Raw genomic sequence first — 23,045 nt, forward strand, 5'->3', positions numbered from 1 at the left:
TAAAGATATTAGTAGCAGATAAATCTAAATACTGCAGTGCTCAGTTAAAATGCATATAAACATAGAGAAAAATTTTATACAGTATGTACTTGCTAGCGTGTTGTACTTGAATATACCTTGAATGACTTATTTACAAAAATGATATTAATGGTATCAATAAGAATAGCACATTAATAATATAGAAAATGATACATTCTAATATTTAAATGTTTTGTGCATTTTGAGAAGAGATTCATTTTTAACTTTTAGTTACAATCATGACGAAAAAATCTAAATGTGTTCACTAGTTTTCTAGTTACAATAATAAAGAACAAACCTAAATACATCTACTAACCTGACAGTTACAATCATAAAGAACAACTCTAAACACATCTACTAACCTGATAGTTACAACCATAAAGAACAACTCTAAATACATCTACTAACCTGATAGTTACAATCATAAAGAACAACTCTAAATACATCTACTAACCTAATAGTTACAATCATAACAAAAAAACCCTGTATGAGTCTACTAGGACTTCACCAGAGCTAACTACAGCTATTTGCAACTGCGAATGGAAGCCTCTGAAATCGTTCACTGCTATATTTTAACTTAGCTGCTACAAAACCTACATCAAAAGGTGAAGTAATACGAGGCCATTTACACAGAAGTCTGGTGAAGAGAGTAGTTGTGACCCCAGGTCCGGGCACTTACCAACCAGAAATGCAGCTTTGTCAGCCACGAGATGGTCCGCCAATATTTGAAAGCTGTAAGTGTAGCACTTGAATATGTGTAGCACTTGAAGCTGAGTTTATCAAAAGAGTATAAAACTAACTACAGTTAGAGTTTACTGAATATAGTAACGAGTTAAAACAGAGGTCAAAGGTCATATTTTGTTTAGCTCATTGAGCACTTTCTCTTCCACAGCAAATGGCAACTTTACTAAGCTTATCTTATAGTCACTTGCTAGGAAATAAGGTATAAAAGTGATTTACTATGGTTTCAGACTTTCAAACGGAATTTTTTAAATTGTTAATGAATCTTTTAAAACGGCATCTTTGAATTGATACCGTTCACAATTTTAAATGAATTTGTACAACAACCACTTTAAAATAAAACTGTTATTAATTATAGCTTTAGGACATCAACAGAAGTACACAACTCTAGGAAGTGGTTTGCCACCTGGACTTCATAACACTGAGCAAGGAACAATAGGAGACCTGGTGCAAAAGCAGGTCGGAACAAAAGGACCATTTTATACCTGTTCTGAAAGTAGATTTTCTAACACCTGCAACAAAGGATGCATGGAAAATACCAAAACTCCACATCTTGGACCTGGTAGGTTAATTTTTGCAATGACTCTCAACTATCGGGTATGCCCACCCAATTTCATCACCAGGCCAACCACATCTTCTTTAGAGTTTTAGAGCAGTGCAAGAGAAATAAAATTTACTGGCTATCCCCCTGGGCAAATGCTTTTGTGTACAAGTGTAGGATATTAGCAAGTTTACGAGCTCCAAACTGCTCAAACTGGATCAGTTTACTGCTAAAATAAAAGTTTTAAATGCAGAGTTATCAGCCCCTAGAGTTATCAGCCCCTAACACTGGAGTACGTGTATTAATAATGCTGTATTTGGATGTGCTATGGCAGCGATCAGACAGTTTGCATATTTTGTAATATAGGCACTTACGATCCAAAGCATCACTATAAAGAAGAAAGGGAGGATTTTCGAAGAAGAGACAGAGAAAATGGCATCATGATAAGAAACTGGGGATTTGCACGTCAGTCGACATCCTTGAACCTAGCCAAAAGTAAGTGGGCAATTAAGAGAATTAATAAAAGGCCTTAACCTTCTGCTGGATTGTTTATAAATTGCATCACAAGGAAAATATGTTACATATTATGTTTTTGAGATAAATAAAGTCGGGCGTTTGCAGCACAGAATTTATGTTTTTTGCCACACCAACTACAGAATGATGTGATTATATTGCAGATTCTAAATCAAATTATGATCAAACTACTCAACAACAAAATCAGAAGGGTCCTTTCACAGCAAGTGTCAAGCAAAGCGGACTAACACAAAAGGTCGGTTTATATTGGCTTATAAATGCCAAGTTAGTACAACTAGCACTAAATGTTACACAGACATCATTGCTTCACTAATAGCATATTGTTTCAGTTAAATACTAAAATATAAACACATAATATAAAACTGTGTACTGTATCATCTTACATGAGTACCATACATTCTGGTGTAGATTTGCTGGGCAAGTACACGACGCTAAATCAGCAGACAATTGATCACAGTATGTCAGTCAATAGGTTCGTAGCGCGTGTGTTATGAGTGTGTGGAGCTCATGCTTGTAAAACACGTCCATAACATGTGTCTAGAGCAAATGTCTATAGCATATTCCTGTAACGGATGACTTTGGTCCATGTCTGCAGCATATGGTCACATCTCAATTATAATACATGCTTTTGGAAAACCTGCAACACACTCTTAAGGTCTGGCCACATGTAACGAATTATTCGTTCAATCTGACCAAATTAACGAATTTCACAGAATTCACAGATTTATTCAGCCGAATATCACAGAATCGTCTGAGCTGTGCATGCACACCGAATTCGTCAACGAAACGCTTTTAATTGGCTTACCAATTTTTTAGCGAGCACGATTCTAGTAGCGTTGACAAGTGGTATAGTCCAAGACAAGTACGACGACACACAATAAAAGTATCACCGCGATATGACTTGATACATACAATGCAACTGCCTATATGCGCTAGAGATAGCGACTGTTTTTGCGACGGAGCTTTTGCTGCATAAAAGAAAATTACTATTATTTAAAAAGAAACAATTTATAGCTTCTAAAACATCTAAAAGAAAATACTGGATTCACGATGAGAAGTTCCTGTCATGGTGAACCAACGAGAGAACAAACAATAGCGCATATAGGCAGTTGCATCGTATGTATCAAGTCATATCGCGGCGATACTTTTATTGTGTGTCGTCGTACGTCTTGGAATATACCACTTATCAAAGCTACTATAATCGTGCTCGCTAAAAAAATTGGTAAGCCAATTAAAAACGTTTCGTTGACGAATTCGGTGTGCATGCAGGGCTCAGACGATTCTGTGATATTCGGCCGAATAAATATGTGAACTCTGTGAAATTCGTTAATTCGGTCAGATTGAACGAATAATTCGTTACGTGTGGCCGGACCTTTATAGCATATATGAAACCATTAATCATGCTTGCAGCAAACTAAACAAGTGTGTGTGTATGTATAAGCTATGAGTATTTCTGATATCACATTTTAACCAAGGATATGAATCTAAGCGGTATATGAATAGCTTATGCTTTTATTTTATTTTAAGCAGTATATGAATAGCTTATGCTTTTATTTTATTTAATTTTAAGCGGTATATGAATAGCTTATGCTTTTATTTTATTTAATTTTAAGCGGTATATGAATAGCTTATGCTTTTATTTTATTTAATTTTAAGCGGTATATGAATAGCTTATGCTTTTATTTTATTTTAAGCGGTATATGAATAGCTTATGCTTTTGAAAAAGATAAAATTAGAAGCGAAGGCACATTGTAGTTGGCCCAGAGCCCAAACTAACACAAAGTTAAAAAAATGTGAAAGGATTCGAGGGCAAAATGATCAAAGCCACTTAATGTGCAATCTTGACTCATGTAATGGTTAGCTTTTATAATCATGCACGCTCACAGATGCTATGAGAGTGTGTTGCAGGTGTTCTAACAGCATGTATTATAGACGGGATATGAGCATATCCTACAGACATGGGCCAAAATCATTCATTAAAGGAACAATATTTAACAGCATGGGCTACATACACTCATAACACAAGTGCTACAACATTTTGGCAGACATGCTACAACACATACTCTGATGAATTGTCTTCTAACTGAGTGGCATGTACTACCTAATGAATATATTGCAGTCAATGGCACTTGGAGTGAAATGGACTGACAAACTCGGATTTCTAAGCAGCAGCAAATTAAGAGACAAAATAATAGCAGAAACTTGGCCAATGAACAACTACATGACAGGACCTGGAAGGTATGTATCTCTATACATGACAGGACCTGGAAGGGATGTATTTCTATTCATGACAGGACCTGGAAGGTATGTGTCTCTATACATGACAAGATTTGGAAAGTATGTATCTCTATACACGACCTAGAAGGTATGTATCTCTATACATGACAGGACCTGAAATGTATGTATCTCTATATGAGACAGGACCTGGAAGGTATGTATTTCTATTCATGACAGGACCATGAAAGTTCAAATTGCAGTACAAACCAAGATGATCATGCATGGCTTTCTTGTAGGTATTTCACAGACCGCTATGATCGTTTTATGAAGAATGAAGTGGGACATAAAGCAGTGTTCAAATCTAAAAACCCTCAACGAATGGAGTTTGGTAACAAAAACACTTTACAATTGGCACAAGAACGGAACAAAGCTAACTTCAAAAGAAGGAAGGCGAGGTTAGATAAAGCGATAGCAGCTGAAATAACATCCCATAAAAGGCGAAGAATGGCAACCATAGAAACCGATTCAACCTTTTCTTTTTTCAGCGAACGACAAAAGATAGGATCATTGTAGATGTAATTAGAATAACTGACCAGACCAAAACAACACTAGTCATAATATAATACCCTCCATTCTTTTCTTTTTTTAAATAAAATACATTTTTATTTGACCAATAGCTCCCCCTGTTACATAAATCCAACCAATCCTTAAAAGCGCCAGTAATCAATTCAAGAACGCTATATAGATATCGCTTCCAAATTTATTTGGACATGATCGAATCATATAAATTTGCTGGAAGAAATAAACATAACTTCATTACAATACTTGAATACCATCAATTTTTTACAAATACAAAATTACAAAACACTATCATCACAACATTTCATGGACCCCACTGCCAAGCCTATCCAATACAGCTATTAAAAAACAGCTGGTTGAGGAAATTTTGTAGAAATTGCTACATAGTGACAAATAAGGATTTTCTAAAGTTGCGCTCATCATGATCTTAGACAACAGCACATAACATAGTAAGCTCGATGGGCTACATAAATACTCAGCAGTTAACTGTAAAACTTGAAATAGACTGTCATCCTAGTGGTAAGTATTATTACTAATTTGTTCTCAGCTGGTAATCACCATTCTGTGTTATATATCGGACCCAAGGCAACGCCTGATAACCGCTTTTCTCAATGATCTTCAAGTAACGGACCTACAATAAGTGAGTATGAACAATTACATCACTGTGGAGAATAAGTAATAAGTTGGGTTATTTGAAAGATAACATCTGAAGATAAGAACAAACTTGTGAGTTAGAAAATGCTAAATCTGCTTCTCATTCACCTCCTAGGTTCTCATTCACCTCCTAGGTTCTCATTCACCTATTAAGTACTCATTCACCTCCTAGGTTCTCATTCACCTATTAAGTACTCATTCACCTCCTAGGTTCTCAGTCACCTCCTAGGGTTCTCATTCACCTCTAAGGTTTTCATTCACCCATTAAGTACTCATTCACCTCCTAGGTTCTCAGTCACCTAGGGTTCTCATTCACCTCTAAGGTTTTCATTCACCTCCTAGGTTCTCATTGACCTGCTAGGTTCTCATTGACCTCCTAGGTACTCATTCACCTCCTAGGTACTCATTCACCTCCTAAGTTTGCATTCACCTCCTAGGTGCTCATTCACCTCCTAGGTTCTCATTCACCTCCTAGGTGCTCATTCACCTCCTAGGTTCTCCTTCACCTCCTAGGTTCTCCTTCACCTCCTAGGTTCTCATTCACCTCCTAGGTTCTCATTCACCTAGGTTCTCATTCACCTAAGTACTCATAATGACCTTGTGCACCTTTGAATGTATAAGCCCTGTTTTTCCTCTTCTAAAACGATAATAAGTGGGGTTGTCAAAAAACTAAAATCAAATGGGTAACCTCGAGATACATTTTATGGGGGGAGGTAAAACAAAAAGTAGCAATGTGGTCGATTTCAAATTCTGAATTTCATAAATACCATGGTCACGCGAGGAAGTGATCGTAGAAAAATCTTAACCCTGTATAACCCCTCGTAGCGTATATGCTACATGTACATTGACTGGTCATAATTCCTATAATTCAGAAAAAATCATAGTTTTTAAAGTCATGACCGATACCCAATGTTGGGTATACGCTACATGAAATGGCAGATTTGCTATCGTGTGACTAGTTTGGTCATGTGACTTCCATTTCCTGTAATGGCTGCCCCAAAAATGTTCAACTAGTATCTTGGTTATTTCCCTGTTCTTATTTCTACATAGGAGAAGGTAAATTTGCTTGGACATTTACTTGTTTTAGGGGAAAGAATATATTTCTGATTCATTTTGATGTGTTGGGAAGTGGGTAATATCCAAGCTTGGTGATTTTTTAGGCATCAATTGAGGTGTGTAGCATATATGCTACACTGGGCACTGTTTATACTTTTCATTGGTTATTGTGTTTTTTTGAATAATTAGTTTATGTAATTGTTAGTTATTGGCATTACTAATTGGCCTAGTATTAATTGCTGCTAATTATGACCTTCAGCAGTAATACTGGTGGCCTTATTGACATTTTCAAACTACAATGTAGGCCTACCTTACTATGGCCCTACCAACTATACCAGGCCTACCAACCAACAGGATACCATAATTGTAATAATATACCTATCATTTTCTACTACTGTACCTGTAGTGGTGCGGTTTATCATAGTATTTCTCATAGGCTACACATACTGCTTGTAGCTTGAGCTGATGCAATGATTGTAGAGCCTATTGTTGGGTTCAAGTTTTTCATTCATGTTATACAGAACAACTATGGCTAGTAGTAGTAGTCGACGCAACCAAGGGCGAAGACATTTGTCAGTTTTCAAAACAACAATTTGTGTAAAATGCTATGTTCGGCTTTGCTTCACGGAGGGCCGTAACTGTTTCACCGAGTATCACATATAGTGATGACTTTATTTAGATTGTGCACGCAAAATATAGCTCATTATCTTTCAATGCTTAGTCATGGATACTACTTACTAATTTTTTTGTGTAATTATGGTGTAAATCTTGTTGTATAAATAATAAATTATTTTTAAAATTGTTGTGAATGTCTGTTGGAAAAAATTGTTTTGCATGCAGTGTTATATGTCTAATGTCATTTCCTGCCCAATGTTGCGTACGCGCAACATGTTGAAACTACCCTAAAAAATCATATTTTTAAATAAAATTCTATGGAATTGTGTTCTAGCTGTTCCTCTTGCACAGGAAACTGTTGGAGGTAGTTTTCTTATCATCTGTTCTATGGTTGGGTTTTACAGGGTTAAAAGTTGACTTGCAACAAAATTCACATTACAGTTATTTGGTATGAAAAGATTCCCGATGTCTTACTCTGCTGTGTTGTAGGTGCAAAATATTTGGAAATGTGATTATAAGCTCTTAAAAGCTCAGAAGCGAACAGTTTATCGCCCCATCACCAAACTGTTGTAGATTAGAATCTTGTTCCAAACCGGCTCAAATGGGACGTAGATGAACGAGATGGCTACATGATGTTTACACATTCATACAACCTCATTCGTCGAAATATTTTCACAAATATACTTCATGCATTCAATAAAACCATGTCTATTGTCCTTGAGGCTTATGCGTCTATTTCCTCATCATTGTAATGCTGTCACTTTCAGCACTGATATCTTATAACCTACCGTGAAAATTCGTTTAATTTTTTAATCTTAGCTCGAAGGAGTACATATCATTCTCTGATAAACATGACGAACCTGTTGGTCACATGTGATAATCGAAAAATGCTGCAGAAATTCTTTGCGCTGTTTGGCAGGAAGTATGGGTCACATGATCAGATTACGACTAGACGATGAGACCAAGCCGAAACAAAACTGTAAATGAGACAGCATCTATAATTGATATGGGCTCTTCGGTAAAACCCGAAGTGTTTGTCATAAACTAGTGCTATGAGAAGTTTTATATTGAGCCTTTTATTGGCCTTTCCATTTACATGAGAACATCACGTGTCAAAACAATAACCAAATGGATTGACTACGTCAGAGAAATAAACTGATTCCAATCTACGGCGGTTTCGTGATGGCGGCGATTAACTGTTCGTTTTGATCTTTTAAGAGCTTGTAATCACATTTCCACATATTTTGCACCTACAACACAGCAGAATAAGACATTCTGAATCTTTTGATACTAAATAACTGTAATGTGAATTTTGTTGCATGTCAACTTTCAAGTGCTTGAACTTAGCGCAAGGCTCAGCACAACGAGCTGCATTAAGGATAGTGATAGATCTCACAAATCCTGTTACTTATCGGCTATCGCAAACCTCCTCCAAGAGCTTCACATAGGGGTCGGAAAACTCTACTTTTAGACGGGATATGGCCTATCTAGTATCTAGTCCAGCCTAACGGCTCCTCGATTTTTGACTGCGTCCGGCCTAACCGATTTTATGCAGTTCTCACTTTAACATACTCAATCCGAAGCTGCAAGGACATGATGCCGCTCATCATGAATATGGGTGCGAAGGGGTGACTATGTCCATTTTTCTCCCTTCCTCAAGGGTGATACAGCCCTCGTTGACGCAGATGATTGCACCAGTGTGCTACCAACACTCCATGTTTTTCTTCTCGTTTACAGACTTAGGGTCTAATTTGAAAGAGCTTAAGCTTGTCAACACATCTTTTGACTTTCCCAATGACAGCGAATCCACTGATGCGCAAACGGAGTTGGTTGAACTGCAAGCTTCCAACAGACGCTGGTCTAAGTTTTCTTCTTGCATCACTCTCATTAACTTCAACCGTCAACTACTATGCTCTCAGTTTCCATTATTGGCAGCTTGTGCATCATGGCTATTTTTGGTAGTATCTAGTTGTGCAAGCAATTTTTTCTTGAAGATGAAACTTTGAAAGAACAAGCTGCGATCCCAGCTCACAGACGACCACATAAATGACATTCTGTTGTAGAAAGCTTCCTCAGTCAATCCTGATTTTATCTTTAACTAGAACAGACATGTTCACAATTGATCGTGTCGCATATGTTAATAAATTTATATTTTCTTGGAAACATTGTTTTCTCTGATCTAGTGTGCCTTCTTGAATCCCCGAAATGTCCTAGTAGTGTGGAGCGCTTGCCGATTCTTGGCTTAGCAGATGTATGAGAATAAGGCTTAAAAATACACTCGAGTGCCCACTTGTGAATGCACCAAGCAGGAAGATAAAATTGCCGGCTCAATTATGTTAAGAACGCTCCAGCCAATCAGCCGCACTGAAACGAACAAGCTGCTGAGGTGTGAGCGAGGAGAAAAAAAGTGGTGCGCACCTTTGCACTTCAGAATATAAGGTAATTTTTTATCCTTGCATACCTATCTGGTCACTGATTATGACTGAAAGTACTTGCTTGTGGTTGTCTGAAGAATTGCAATAATGACGATACCTTATTGTCACAGAAAAAATACCAAGACATACTGCCTAATCTTTACAATAGAAAAAGACAGCTTCATGTCATTTGTGTTGCTCGATTAAAATCAATGAGTTGTTAATGCTAAAGGAGCTTTTTCAAATTAGTGGTAGAGCAGAGATAATATATATGAGAGAAGCCATACCTGAATGCCTGAGACCGTAAAGTAAGGAATCTCAAACTTGACTTGAATTGGTGGCTTACCCTCGGAATCTTCAGCAACCACGGTTGGCAGGCCAAAGTGAGCTCTCATTAAGAACTCTTTGCCTCCCTGAACAAGCAAACGAAATCAAATTAAGCCCTACGATCAGAAGCAGGAAATAAGAGAAAGGATATCTGAGATATATAAAAGACACAAGGCCTTTCGTTGTAAGAAAACCGTTAGTTCATATATGAGTCGTGCAGTTGAATGTACTCACTGGGAATGACTTGATGGTCCATATTACAGTACTGTTTTCAGGTACCCACTTGCACGAGCCAACTGTTGTCTTAAATTTAGGTGAGTCAGCATCATTTGGAACAGGTATGACTATTTCCACATTATTGGCTGTAGAGCGCCTCTTGAACTGGCTCTTAGCCTGAGACAACCATAAACAGTATGAGAACCAGAGCAAGATAACATATTTCTATAACAAAGGCATTCACATGTAATTTTAGTAGATACCTTGATCATGTACTCTACTCTACTATGGGCGTGTCTCTCAATGATTGACTCCACCCATATTAGTGGTTTAACCTGCAAGCATTAATAATTTAAGTGATTGTCACTTGTAACCAAATACATACCACATGACACAGATTGAAAGGTCACAACAGCTGAAGGAATTCCCAAATATATGGGATGCAATGCCAAGAGTAGACAACTTAAGCAGAAACTATGATAAACATTAGAGCAAACGAGAGCTACACTCAACTTGAAGACCACAAACTAAACACTCGGACAACTTGAATGTAATAGCACAAACAGGAAACCAGTATCTTAGAGTAGTTTCTGAAACTACGCTTGCAATTAAATGATGATCTCATTGTGAATAAATAAATAGAGGACCTACATGGGTGTTGAGGCGGTAGGTCATGAGGTCAAACTCTCCATCAGGAGGAATGAATGAAATAGTCCGATCGTTCTCAAACCTCGACAGCCTCACACATTGATGAAACTTTGTGTCCTCGAGCTCGACAGATTTACTCTTACCTCCTATAACCAAGAGCTATGCACGCAACAAACTTTTAAAACTACATATATATATATATAAACCTCAATGTTTGTCTTTTGTCGATTGCAAAATAGTTGAATCGCATCTAACCACAAGGCTAAGCTGTCCTTATCTTATTTAGCTCAACTACGATATCCTAATCACGGTTAAAGCTAAATATGTATTTTTTATTATGAATTAATATTACCTTTTGTGTTTGTTCTTCTTATGAAATTTTTTTTAAAACCATTTCAAAATCCACTCTTCATCTTTCTTTAATTGTAACTTTTAATTGTATCATTTCAATTTTAAATGTTCCGTTACAGTTGCACGGCACAATTTCAATCTTCAATTTCCTTTTATTGCAAAGGCCAGAAAGGCTTTTTATTGCAAATGGCAATGACTAGAAATTGCAAAACTAAGAAATGTTCACATGGACATTCTAGAGTAGGAATTGCTTCTAGTCACTCTCGGTTCGGTCAGACAAAGTATCCCCATGCGCTTCACTGATGTATTCAATATCAATATCTCATTTTTTCGTTTGTTCCAGTATCAACTATCGAGAGGTACCAGTATCGTCGTATTCAAAATTTTGATAGGTAGCTTCTGTGGCAACCTTTTTATACACACTTTTATGTACTCTTTGTTATTATTATTTCAACATGTTCGTGAATTTTATCTTGTTTATCAGTTCGTTTTAATTGTATTAGTTCCCATTCGCTTTCCATTGTAACCATCGTAACAAACCATACTTTATCTAGCCATTACTTGCTAATTATTTCACATTTAAATACCTTTACAGTTGTTTTAGTTTTTCTCTCAATTTATTTGAACTGCACAAAACAATCTTTTCATGATATGAAGTTTACAAGTTATGATGGTAAATGTTATGTATGTTGAATTAAAATTAATTTACTGCGCCAAAAACTTTTGCATTACCCAGGCAACGCCGGACATTCAACTAGTAAGGTAATATAATATAGTGATGGCGGGATCAAAAATTTAGCAAAAAATGACATTAACTTGCATATTAGGACATATTACATGACATAAACCCTGCAAGATTATGCTTGACTCGATGAACAGAAGTAAAGTTGAGCTAAATTATGATACTCTATAGAATCGTGGAGAAATGCTTCTTGGGTTCACCTTGATAAATTAATTAAGTTTAAAATAATTAAGTTTCAAAAGAAAATATTGTGTATTATTTATAAAAAGCCTTTTGGTTACCCAACTTTTGATTTAATTCACGACTCAGTCAAGATTTTGACTGCTGATAGAATATATCATTACAAATCACTTATTAGAGCACACAAACTGTATCATTCACAAACATTTCAAAAACCTTCACATTATAACACCCGATTTCAATCATCCTCACTTCCTGCTCCTTTTTATTCTTCATCTGCTGGTCAACAAACATCTAACTTTGTGATGTCTGCACTGTGGAATAAATTGCCAGCGTCGTTGAAATTAATAAAACCAATTGTTGAGCTTAAGATGGAGATAAGGTTCCATCTTAGCTCTGCTTGGTGAACATTAGTGTCTACGCCTTATGCTGTCGACTTGGGCCTGCGACCGGTTTAGCTCTGCTATTTCGCACTGCCCCAATTATCTCTGCTTTTGTTTGATTGTTGACGTACAATTGTTTGAAACTTTTCTTTGTTTTCTTTTTCATATGTATGCAATTGTATGTACTATGTATTTGATGAAATAAATCACACACAAGCGCACAGGCATACACTCACTCACGCACAAAGTCTAAGAGAACAAAAATGATCTGATTAGGTAATGAATAAATAAGTCTACGAACTGCCAGTATGCTCGAACAAGACTTTATCGTTGAGTCCGAGTCTAAGCTCAGGCATGCCGCTCAAGAAGACTCTCATCTTTATAGCACCAACAATTTCACTTCGAAGGACATTGCCATTGCTGCTCACCTGGTCAAAGACATACAAGTTAACCTTGAGTAGTGTGAATAAAAACTGGTAAGGCTTAATCAAATGATGATAGCATAACTAGCCGAGTTTTAGCCTAGTACTATGTACTATTATAGTAGTGTGTTTGACCACTCTTGATTATCCTCAAGTCTCCATGAGTTGGTCTTCTTCTTACAACATTAGCCACATTTTAATATGTGATATTAGCTGGCACCTTCATAACTGTTAATATCCAATTTTTTCTCAAATGGAGTTGTCTACACTATACACGATATACTGGAATTGTAAGGTCATAGACAAAAGGGGCTCATAATAACATACTGGTGATGTGAGGTCATAGACAGTGGGGGCTCTTGGTAACATACTGGTATTGTGAGGTCATAGACAATGGGGGCTCTGGTAACATACTGGTTATGTGAGGTCATAGACAATTGGACTCATGTTAACATACTGGTATTGTGAGGTCATAGGCAATTGGACTCATAATATCATACTAGTGATGTGAGGCCATAGACAATAGGGGCTCATAATAACATACTGATATTGTGAGGTCATAGACAATCGGACTCATGCTAACATACTGGTATTAGAAAAAAGGTTGCGGACAATCGACACTCATGCTAACATACTAATATTAGAAAAAGGTTGCAGACAATCGGCACTTATGCTAACATACTGATACTAAAAGAGGTTGCAGACAATCGGCACTTATGCTAACATACTGATACTAAAAGAAGTTGCAGACAATGGGCTCACCAACAGATTAACAGACTCTATAACATCTAAAAAGACTTCATTTTTTCGGTGCTTGATATTTTCCGATCTCCAAGACACAGCATTTGTAACAGCCATGGGTGGTCGCGGCGCCACCTCTAGTTTTTGACCTTCCTGTGTAATGTACCTACACAAATCAAATTATACCAATGCATCACTTTAATGCTTTTGCCCACCCTATTTTTGCTATTTTGTGTCAAGCTACTATTTAGAATTCATGGTAATAAAATGTCTGGCTAAACTATAATTAAAACTACATAAAAATGCTGGTGGCCTCAAATCCTGAGACAGATGACCTTTATTTACATGGATGTGTGTATATAGGCTAGAGTTGCCCCAATTATCGGAAATATCGGAATCGGTGCCGATATGAGTATTAAGTATCTGAATCGGTATCAGCCGATCTTTTCTTAAAAGATCTGAAATTTCAGATACTTTTTACAGATCAACTATTTAGCAGAAAACAGTATTTTAACTTGCTACACTAATAAAGATCACCAGCCACACGTTCCTTACTCTTACCTAATGAATTCTGAACCTGTCACACTATTTATTTCACACCGATAGCTTGATCAACATCAACACAGCTGAGGAACGTTTTTGCTTTAGTTAGGACTAGGACGTGATCACAAAATGTGGTATTTCCCAATTATAGCGATGGGATTTATTGCAGCCAACCACGAACAAGATAACAATGAAAGGAAACAAGAATATAGTGTAATATTTCAATTAACTAGCATTACGAAAGCAACTTGAGCAGCCGATGCATTAAGTCATCTAATGCTTTCTTGATCACTGATCCTGATGATACTTAGCTTGTTTGTTGGGTTGTTCTCGTTTGGTTTGTGAATGTAATTTGTTTCTCTCTTACATTATATTTATTTAAACATTAACTTTTGAAGTTTGTCGAAATAATTATGGTCCTTCAGATCATTTGATGAGCTAGTTCTTGTGACTAAACTATTGCAGGTCTTACTATAAATTAAAAAACGCTGTTCTTTCACAAGTGCTGCTAACGTTGTTTTTGTTGACAAAAACAATTACTTTTATTAATTAAAAAACAAATTACTTACAAATTACAAGAAACATGAACTGTTTTGCTACTACATGTACGGTATGGCAGTATGTGAATATATACATGTATCTCTTTTTTCATAAATAAATACAAACAAAGAAACACATTAATATCTATATTTTTTATAATAAAATGAACGATTATCTATGCAACACAAAAGATCTGAATCGGTATCTGAATCGGTATCTGAATCGGATTATGTTTCAATAAGAATCGGTATATCGGATCGGTATTTGAATCGGCTGGGGAATTTAGAATCAGGGCATCTCTAATACAGGCACATATTGAAATTCTGGATTGAGGAGGAAGAACAGAAATAGCCTTCATTTTGAAAGCTATGAACTAAAAATTACATTAAAAAATTTTTCCTAATGTTTCTGCTTATTCTAACCGATGACAAAAGTTTCTTTTTAAACCCATGGGTGTTATTTCAGAGACACCACTCAATGATAACAAATGCACAAATGTGTTCCAACTGTCTGAGCCATGAGTAAAAAAAGAACTTAGTGAAATCTAAACTGCAAAGACATACACTACTTGTACTACCAATCAAGTAGCAGATGTTGGCTTATATTGTACTTACTCTTGTAGGATTTTGCTATCAGTGGTTTGAGGAAGACCAAAATCCATCACTTCATCCAACAACTCATAGATGAGAACAAAGTTATCTTTTATACTTTCTTCTTCTAGCTCTTTGAAGTACTCCACAAATATCTGTTGACATACAATGTGATGCACTTTGATAACATGACAAAACCAATTTTAAATACAATAATCAAGTTCCATCATGTTTATAGAACAACAAACGTAGTGTGTGTGCGCGCGGGCGCGTGATACTGTTAAAGATTGTACGCCATGATGCCAAGCTAGCTCAAGAGGACTCAGTATAGTGAGCACAGATTGCATGTTTGATGTCCTGTAATAAGTTCAACTTATTCCAAAATGTACACAAAAGCAATACATTGTGAGACTGCCAGGATTGACGAGGATAAAGACACATGTATGATACCTGCAATCAAGATCAGTTTTCTTTCTACCTCTTGTCATAAATTTTTAACCAACATTAAGCATTCAATACGAGTTTTCTTTTGCCAACATTAATGATTATCATTAAAAGTACCATTACGCAAGAGATTAGGATGCCCTTGGAAAACAGTTACATTACTGTTTTTTGAGATAAAAGTTTACACATGTGAACAATTAAGCATTAAAGTCATATGATATCATCCCAATGTATATGCAGGCCAACCAGTAATATATTATAATATAATGGTCTAGTATGCAGACGCAACGAGCTTGCCAGAAATGGAAAGAATAAAATGGCAGCTACTTACGTCAGCTAACTTGTGTAGAAACTGAACAACAAGCGCGACGTTGGCATTTCTTCTTACGGTTGCAACCACTAAAGAAAGTCATTAAGGAGAAAGTAAGTGACATACCCATGAAACTCTGAATAAACTATAGAAAATGCTGAATTCTCCTCAACAGAGACTCCGTTACGGTGCCAAAGACATTTCCATAGTTACAATCTTTACTGTAATAAAGCCGCATTCATCGAAACCACTTTAAGAGCGTTGGGAAAAAAGATTGCTTCGCATTGGATTCAAACCCAGTGGATTAAATTCACAGGCAAGCACACTACAACTACATCACTCGGTCGCCTTACCACTTCAAGGAATAATTATGCAGACACTAATTACTCATGATGATCTCTCGCAGTGAACAGAACTGGCAAGTGTACTAGTAACAATTAGAATGGCAAGGATACAGTAGACATTGTTATGTTTTATGTAGGCAAATGTGACACCATCGGTCTGTATAACAGGAGTCGTGTTGTTTTCTTCTTCCTTTTCCAAAAGAAGGGCATTAAACTTGTCTATGATATTAGTTTCAATATCTCCTTTGTAATTGCGCGATATTAACACCTAGAAATAAATAAAATACCCGTTCTGTAAAATTAATTTTGACAGAACAGGGATATGCACTCAAAATTTGTTATGGTATACATCTACAGCTTCAACTTGCTAATTGTACTATAATACTGATTTATGATTACAGTCACATATTGCGCAGACGAACATTTGCTGTACCGTGCATATCTTTTCTATGCTTTTGAGTCATGGATGACTATTACTTGATTGCTGCAGTATAGACTAACTTTGTCAGTGCAATTATTATAGGTGCCCGTATATCATCAAACAAGAGGTATGTAAGATAAAATGGCGAAGAGTTGCGGTCTTTAAAAGCGTCTTCCGAAAAACAGTCTTGATTAATGTATAAAGCTATGATAGCCTTGTGTATCGACTAGAGTTGATAAACTTACTATAGTAAAACCTTAATATGTAATCCATTCAGATGTTTGCTTTGAATGTAAAGATGTATTTTGTTTATCCATTCCACAGCTCAAAAAGCAATGACAAATACTTCAAAACATTACATATAGCACGATGCATGGTATAATACAAACACGTTAAAACTAAACTATATAATGAAATATGTTAAAATTTTACAATTAAATGTAATAACCTAATAACGATTACTATGCAAAGTGAAGCTGAGTTGCAATCTATTGAGCTGAAGAAACCATTGACAGAATAAGACAAGTATAGATTGATCCATTTTGACTTGCATGATTATGTTTAGATCAACAGTGTCATTGTAAAAGCTGAACAAAGGTATACAACCGGTTTTTAAAAAATAGAGTAACTCTTATTATTAATAACAGCGAAGTACAGAACAAGCGTATAGATGAATCAATTACGAATGTATTTATGAGCCAAACAGTTATACTATGTATGCAACTTTGCAATTGTCCTACCTTTCCTTTAAGATCGAGAATATAAACGGCAGACGCTGCCATGTTGGAGATCAGCAAGGAGATGGACTGGGATAAACCTTTATACTGCAATTAGATGAGAAATTAGTAAAAAAATATACATACAGCAAACACTTCAAGGAGGATTAAATGATCCAATTCAGTATTATTTTTAGATAGTATTTAACAAACCCCTTTGTGCTGATTGTAACACGTATCGATTATACTGCCATATCTACACTAAATAGCACCATCAAACAAATGTTTTAGCAAAACTCATACCCTCTTGACGCTTTCACTTTTCAGCTTGCACCAATTGTAGATGCTGAACATTTATAATTGCTAGCTAAATGCCAGCGTTGCATCGGTAATAAAATAATTAATTACCCACTGAATTTGAGTAACTCACCTGGTAAGCTAGGTGATCTAGCCGTGTTTGGAACCAGGTTAATAATTGTCATGCTAAGCGTAATAAACAACTGTGATAGTTAATGACCCCAAGCGCTTAATATCCCCAGACAGCCAGTGTATTTCAACTGATGTAAAGAATGTCATAATAACCATTTATCACTTGGTTACCGTAGTCTAATGGTTAAGCTCGCCGCCTCTAGATCTGGACGTTCTAAATCCAGTGCGATACAGATTTTTCCTTGCTAGATTTTAATCGCTATAACTGGACACAAGGAAAAACAAAAAGACAAACACTGATATTTATCTAGATAAACTGTTGCTGCAGTATTATAATAGTAGCTTGTGGTTGCAGACTTCAAACATCTAGTGACCAGTGGGCAGCAAGAACTAATTCCCTAATTTTGAAGCATATTTGAGCTTTACCAAGCCTTACTTGAGCAAGCTCACCATATCCTACTAAATCATATACAATAAAACTAAAACTTCATTTTTGAGCTTTACATTTTATTGTATAGCTATTTATTAACGTTTTAATGTGTGTCAAAGTGTTTTTTCAAAGTAGTATTAACAGTTGCTCCAGCTTGTCAATGTTTATTTTCAAGTCTGTAGAGTCCATAAACATTAATTTCATATGTGGACAAATTCCATGTAAATCATCTCTCAATGTACACATCTGTATGCAATAAACCTAACATTCTGGGGTTGTATTTGAATAATTTGATGCTTTTCTTCCTTATTGGTCCTTTTTTGTTGTTTCTTTCAGCTTACCATTGTCTGAGATAGATTTGTATGACAAGATCATTGATCATCCAATGGAACTTTACAATATGTTGCTAATGATCTGAATGATAATATGTTGGTAATATCTGAATGATCATGTGTTTAAATTAAACATACTGCCATGCCTTAAATGGTCATCATGTAAATTCGACACAACATATTTTGCAGATTGCAATTAGGTAGTACTGCATGTGAGCACTAGTATCTCACCCAGGATAGGTGACAATTGGGTAAGACTTTTTATTATGAAAATCACCAGATTTCGGAGCCTTTTAAAATTTCCCTGAAAATACACTTTAACATGTAAATAAGCAAAAAAGTTCTTTAATTTCATAATCTTCCCATTTTATTCAATCATACAATGCACAATATAATAAATATTAACATAAAAATGAAATTAAAAAGAATGTTTTATTGGTCACAGAGGTGGCGATGGCAATCCGTCCAGAAGTATCATTTAGTTTTTACCATTGTTGTTCTCTGTATAAAATAAACTATAACTTCCAAAATGTTCCAAAAGTCAAGTGCAACAATTTTTGTTCCAGTTTGATTATAATTCACAAGCATTTTAATCTCCAACCACCAGTTTTACAGTTAGTAACACCGACGAACAGTGTCATGCTCGCCATTGCAATTTGCCGTGATAGCAATAGGCTCACTTGTAAAAATTATTATACTAACCTCACTACTCCATTCAGACAAACTTTCAGTAAAATCGGAATTTGACACCTTTAGCAATTTTTTAAAATAATAATTGGCCTCGAAACACCAGCGTTATGAAAAAAAATCACATTGTGAATGTGAAATTACACCAGTTTTTACCGTTGTTGTTCTTTGTATAAAAATAAAATATAAATTCCAAAATGTTCAGAGTAAATTGAAATATCAAAGTAAGGAGAAACAACCTTTGTTACATTTTAAAAATAACTCGCAAGCTTTTGGATCTCCAAGCACCAGTTTTACAATAATTAACACTTGTAAAAATTAACACTTGTAAACCTTACCTCACTACTCCATTCAGACCAACTTTTGGTAAAATAAAAAATTTGATACTTGCTATTTTGTACAATAATAATAATTGGTCTTGAAATGCAAGCGTTGCAAAAAATTTATATTGTGAACATGACACTCATATTCAGCTATAATTATCACTTCAGCGGTGATAATTTAAAATTCTCCAGGTCTCCATCATCAACAATGAAAAAAGAGTTCTATTCTTTATTGCCAAAATAGAATATACAGAAAACTGCACAAAATATGCTCTCTATTGGTTTCAATAACATAGACTGGCTTTACTCCTTTTTAAATATAGTAATACCGATGAGGGTATGTATGAACAATGATGATGTTATTTGCGATGTTAACAAATACCAAGAATGGTAGCAAATGTTCATTTAAAATGAAGTTTTTATACATTATACTGTTTACTATGTGTTTGCCTTCCACTAATGAGTAAGTTATTGTGCTTTTGAGATACAATAATTTTGTGACTTGTTTTATTTTATTGGTAAATAAAGATATAGCAAAGGAAACATTAAAAAAACTAATTAATTTCATTTTTAGCACTATATATATAAATATTATATAGTTTCTAAATTATAATTCTTTAAATATAATATCTAACAAGTATTTTATATTCATTTTTAATATATATATATGTATTATGCTATACCTATTGTTTGTTAGATTTTAATTTACCATTTACATTTATTATCCAAATAATTATTATATTATTTACAAATATGACATACTGTAATAATATTAATAATATTTACATTATTAATAATTAATATAAATAGTACAATACTACATTAAAAAATCACCTCCCAGGTTCAAATTACAACTGCTATTAGTAAATATTTATTGTTCATATTATTCTATAAAATATTTACTATTAGCAATGATATACAGGCCCCCAAGGATAGCCGACGGCTCTCATATGGGCGGGGTTTAATGATGGAGCTCTGTTGGGATGAACCCGAACACGGCACCCGAACAAACAAATATGCTGAATAAAGCTCGTTGTAAATCTACAAATATTATGAACTATAGAGGTTATTTTACTTAACTGTTGAATTCATTTTGTTGTCAAATAAATATAGTATCCCAATATTGTCACCATTATGATCAGTCAGTTACCATTCGCAAGCATTCGTGATATTAATAGTCGCAATCGTAAAATAGCCCAAATTCGGTTTTGTATTTAGATTTTGAGTATGAAAACTACACTGCACAACTTTGCCTGCTGTCCCATCTCATTGGCCAGGTAAAACAATGTGACAACGATAAAAGACTTCGTCATTTTATATTAGGAGTGGCAAAATATTAATCAAAAACTAGGAAAAAAGGCCGTTGTTCGGGTAATTTTGGGTAAATTATATTCAACTTTAAGCATATACTATTACTTTTACCAATTTTAAAATTACTAAAAGTAGGTAATTTGAAATGTTTTATTTTGCATGGATCCATTATTTTGATTAGGTATCACCCCTACATTGTAGAAATTCAAGGTTTGCTATTGTGAATCGCGAGGTCTACTGACTGAATGAGCTAATGAAATGATAACAGCGAGTCGTGTTTTCCAAAACCTAACAAGGCAACGCGACCGTCCCGTGAGAGTTGTGTTTGCTCCGAAACCCAGGCTAGCACAATCCTGACAGAGCTCCATCATTAAACCCCGCCCTTATGATAGCCGTCGGCTATCCTTGGAGGGCTGTATATCATTGCTATTAGCCTTTCAAATATTTTTTGAACGTGAATTGTGTGAAATGTGAATTTTGTTGCAAGTAAACCTTTAACAAAAATCTAACGAATCGTAAGAGTTACTTTAGTTAGTGGAATTCATAAAAATAAATTTTACATATAATGCAATAAATATAGATAGATTTATTGACTGCAGCATCTGTTAATTGATAAAATTTCACTTGTATTAAATATTTTATAATTTAATAAAGGATACGCTGTTAATCTCTGTACATCAACCAAAGAATAATTTATTTACTTTGATCGGTTGAGCAATAAAGAACTATAATAGCTATGTAGGCCACCTGGTATAATACGCTACTGGTGCAACTAACATATGCCAATTCCAATTGGCCTTTAAGAAACATGCCATTGTTACCTTATTTAAAAGAAGATAAAAGTTACCGAACGCTACGCAAAGAGCAGGAAAAAGCTGAAAATAAGAGGCAGTGGTGTTGTAATTATTATTACAATATGAGTGAGGAGAAAAAGACAAGCTAAGAGAGATGTAGTATGAAGTATATAAAGCACCATTGAAACAGTGTACTATGTTCCACCAAGTCAGTAAACAGAGTATCATAGCATGCTGCGCTACCAAGTTCATTAGTGTCCTATGATTATCATGTTGTCCTTTTGTCACATGCATTTGCATCCCGAAGACAGGTCACAAAATCGTCAATAGAACATGAGCCAATAGGCCGATATTTACCTTTTTTGCTGTTTTAGATAGCTATGTTCTATTATGACATAATAAATTTGGGAAAATTTGAAGACTCACTAAATTTATGCAAGATTCTTATAATAAAAATCTTACCCAATTGAAGATGATAATTTGTCGTTTTTTTGACAAGGAATGGCCTTGTTCCAACAACACACTTCTGATTTAAATGCTATTAGAAGTGAGTTAGAATGGACTACAAAATCTGTCATCAGTAACAACAACGCCTTGCAAGGGCAAGCGCGGTCAAATTTATTGGTATAGATACCTTTCTCTTTCTACTTTAGCTAGCTTCCTTTGGGAACAAGTTGTTTCTACAGTTTTGCCAATATTTTGCACTGCCATAAAGTTCTAGCCTTCACCAACATCAAGCTCCCAAACTGACTAAGTCAACTGTCTAAGCACAATTTTAACAGACTAGCTGATAATCCCTAGACATGTTCAATACTGCAGAGACGCTTTGTCTCACAAGTTTCTAAGAAAGAATTTGCAAATTATCTAACTAATCAGTTCGTGTGCTAATGATGACGCTGTCTTATGTATATTACACAACAATGGGAATGAAAAACATTTATAATGTGCAACCTTGATAAATAGAAAAACACCCACAAGTTGCAAGCACTCATTGCAATTACACAAATGCATCTGATCAGAACTAAGGTTAACGCGTCGCCAACACTACTACTGACCATCAGGATTATCTGGATACTGTACAGGATTATCTTTTTAAAACCAAAAGTTATGCTAAATGTTCAAAGCAACATCTATTTTCACTTTGTTTCTTTCATTGCAGCATTTTTGATTCAGACCGGTAATATTTGTAATCCGCAAGGTTGTTTTTAACAAGGAAGCGTCAAAATGAGAACATGTGTTTTCTTCAAGTTTCCTAGCAAAATAAAGAAGACCATTTTTTATTTCCTATACATCTACAACCAAACGAGTGCATTGATACACACAGAATACTTAATAGCTGTGAAGTTTATTAAAACTATTGTAAGAGAAAATTTTAATAATTACCCTTCCACCTCCTTAGTTTAGTTTGATTAATTAGCTAATAGGTATAAAATCCTCACAATAAATTTCGTT

General features: G+C 35.2%; 1 protein-coding gene across 1 annotated transcript; it reads right to left on the reverse strand.

The window, feature by feature from the left end:
* Positions 1–4,796: 4,796 nt before the first annotated feature.
* Positions 4,797–23,043, reverse strand: LOC137410552 (AP-1 complex subunit mu-1-like). The gene is made up of 12 exons (XM_068095990.1): positions 22,977–23,043; positions 17,312–17,395; positions 16,262–16,418; positions 15,828–15,895; positions 15,077–15,207; positions 13,401–13,545; positions 12,518–12,644; positions 10,564–10,706; positions 10,176–10,247; positions 9,931–10,089; positions 9,657–9,782; positions 4,797–5,261 (listed from the first exon to the last, which is right to left on the reverse strand). Exons 2-12 carry the CDS (start codon positions 17,351–17,353, stop codon positions 5,163–5,165), a joined length of 1,269 nt encoding a protein of 422 aa, XP_067952091.1. The 5' UTR covers positions 17,354–17,395; positions 22,977–23,043; the 3' UTR covers positions 4,797–5,162.
* Between the last annotated feature and the right edge of the window lie 2 nt (positions 23,044–23,045).

This window comes from Watersipora subatra, chromosome 1 (genome assembly GCF_963576615.1).
Source record: "Watersipora subatra chromosome 1, tzWatSuba1.1, whole genome shotgun sequence".
Lineage (NCBI taxonomy): Eukaryota > Metazoa > Bryozoa > Gymnolaemata > Cheilostomatida > Watersiporidae > Watersipora > Watersipora subatra.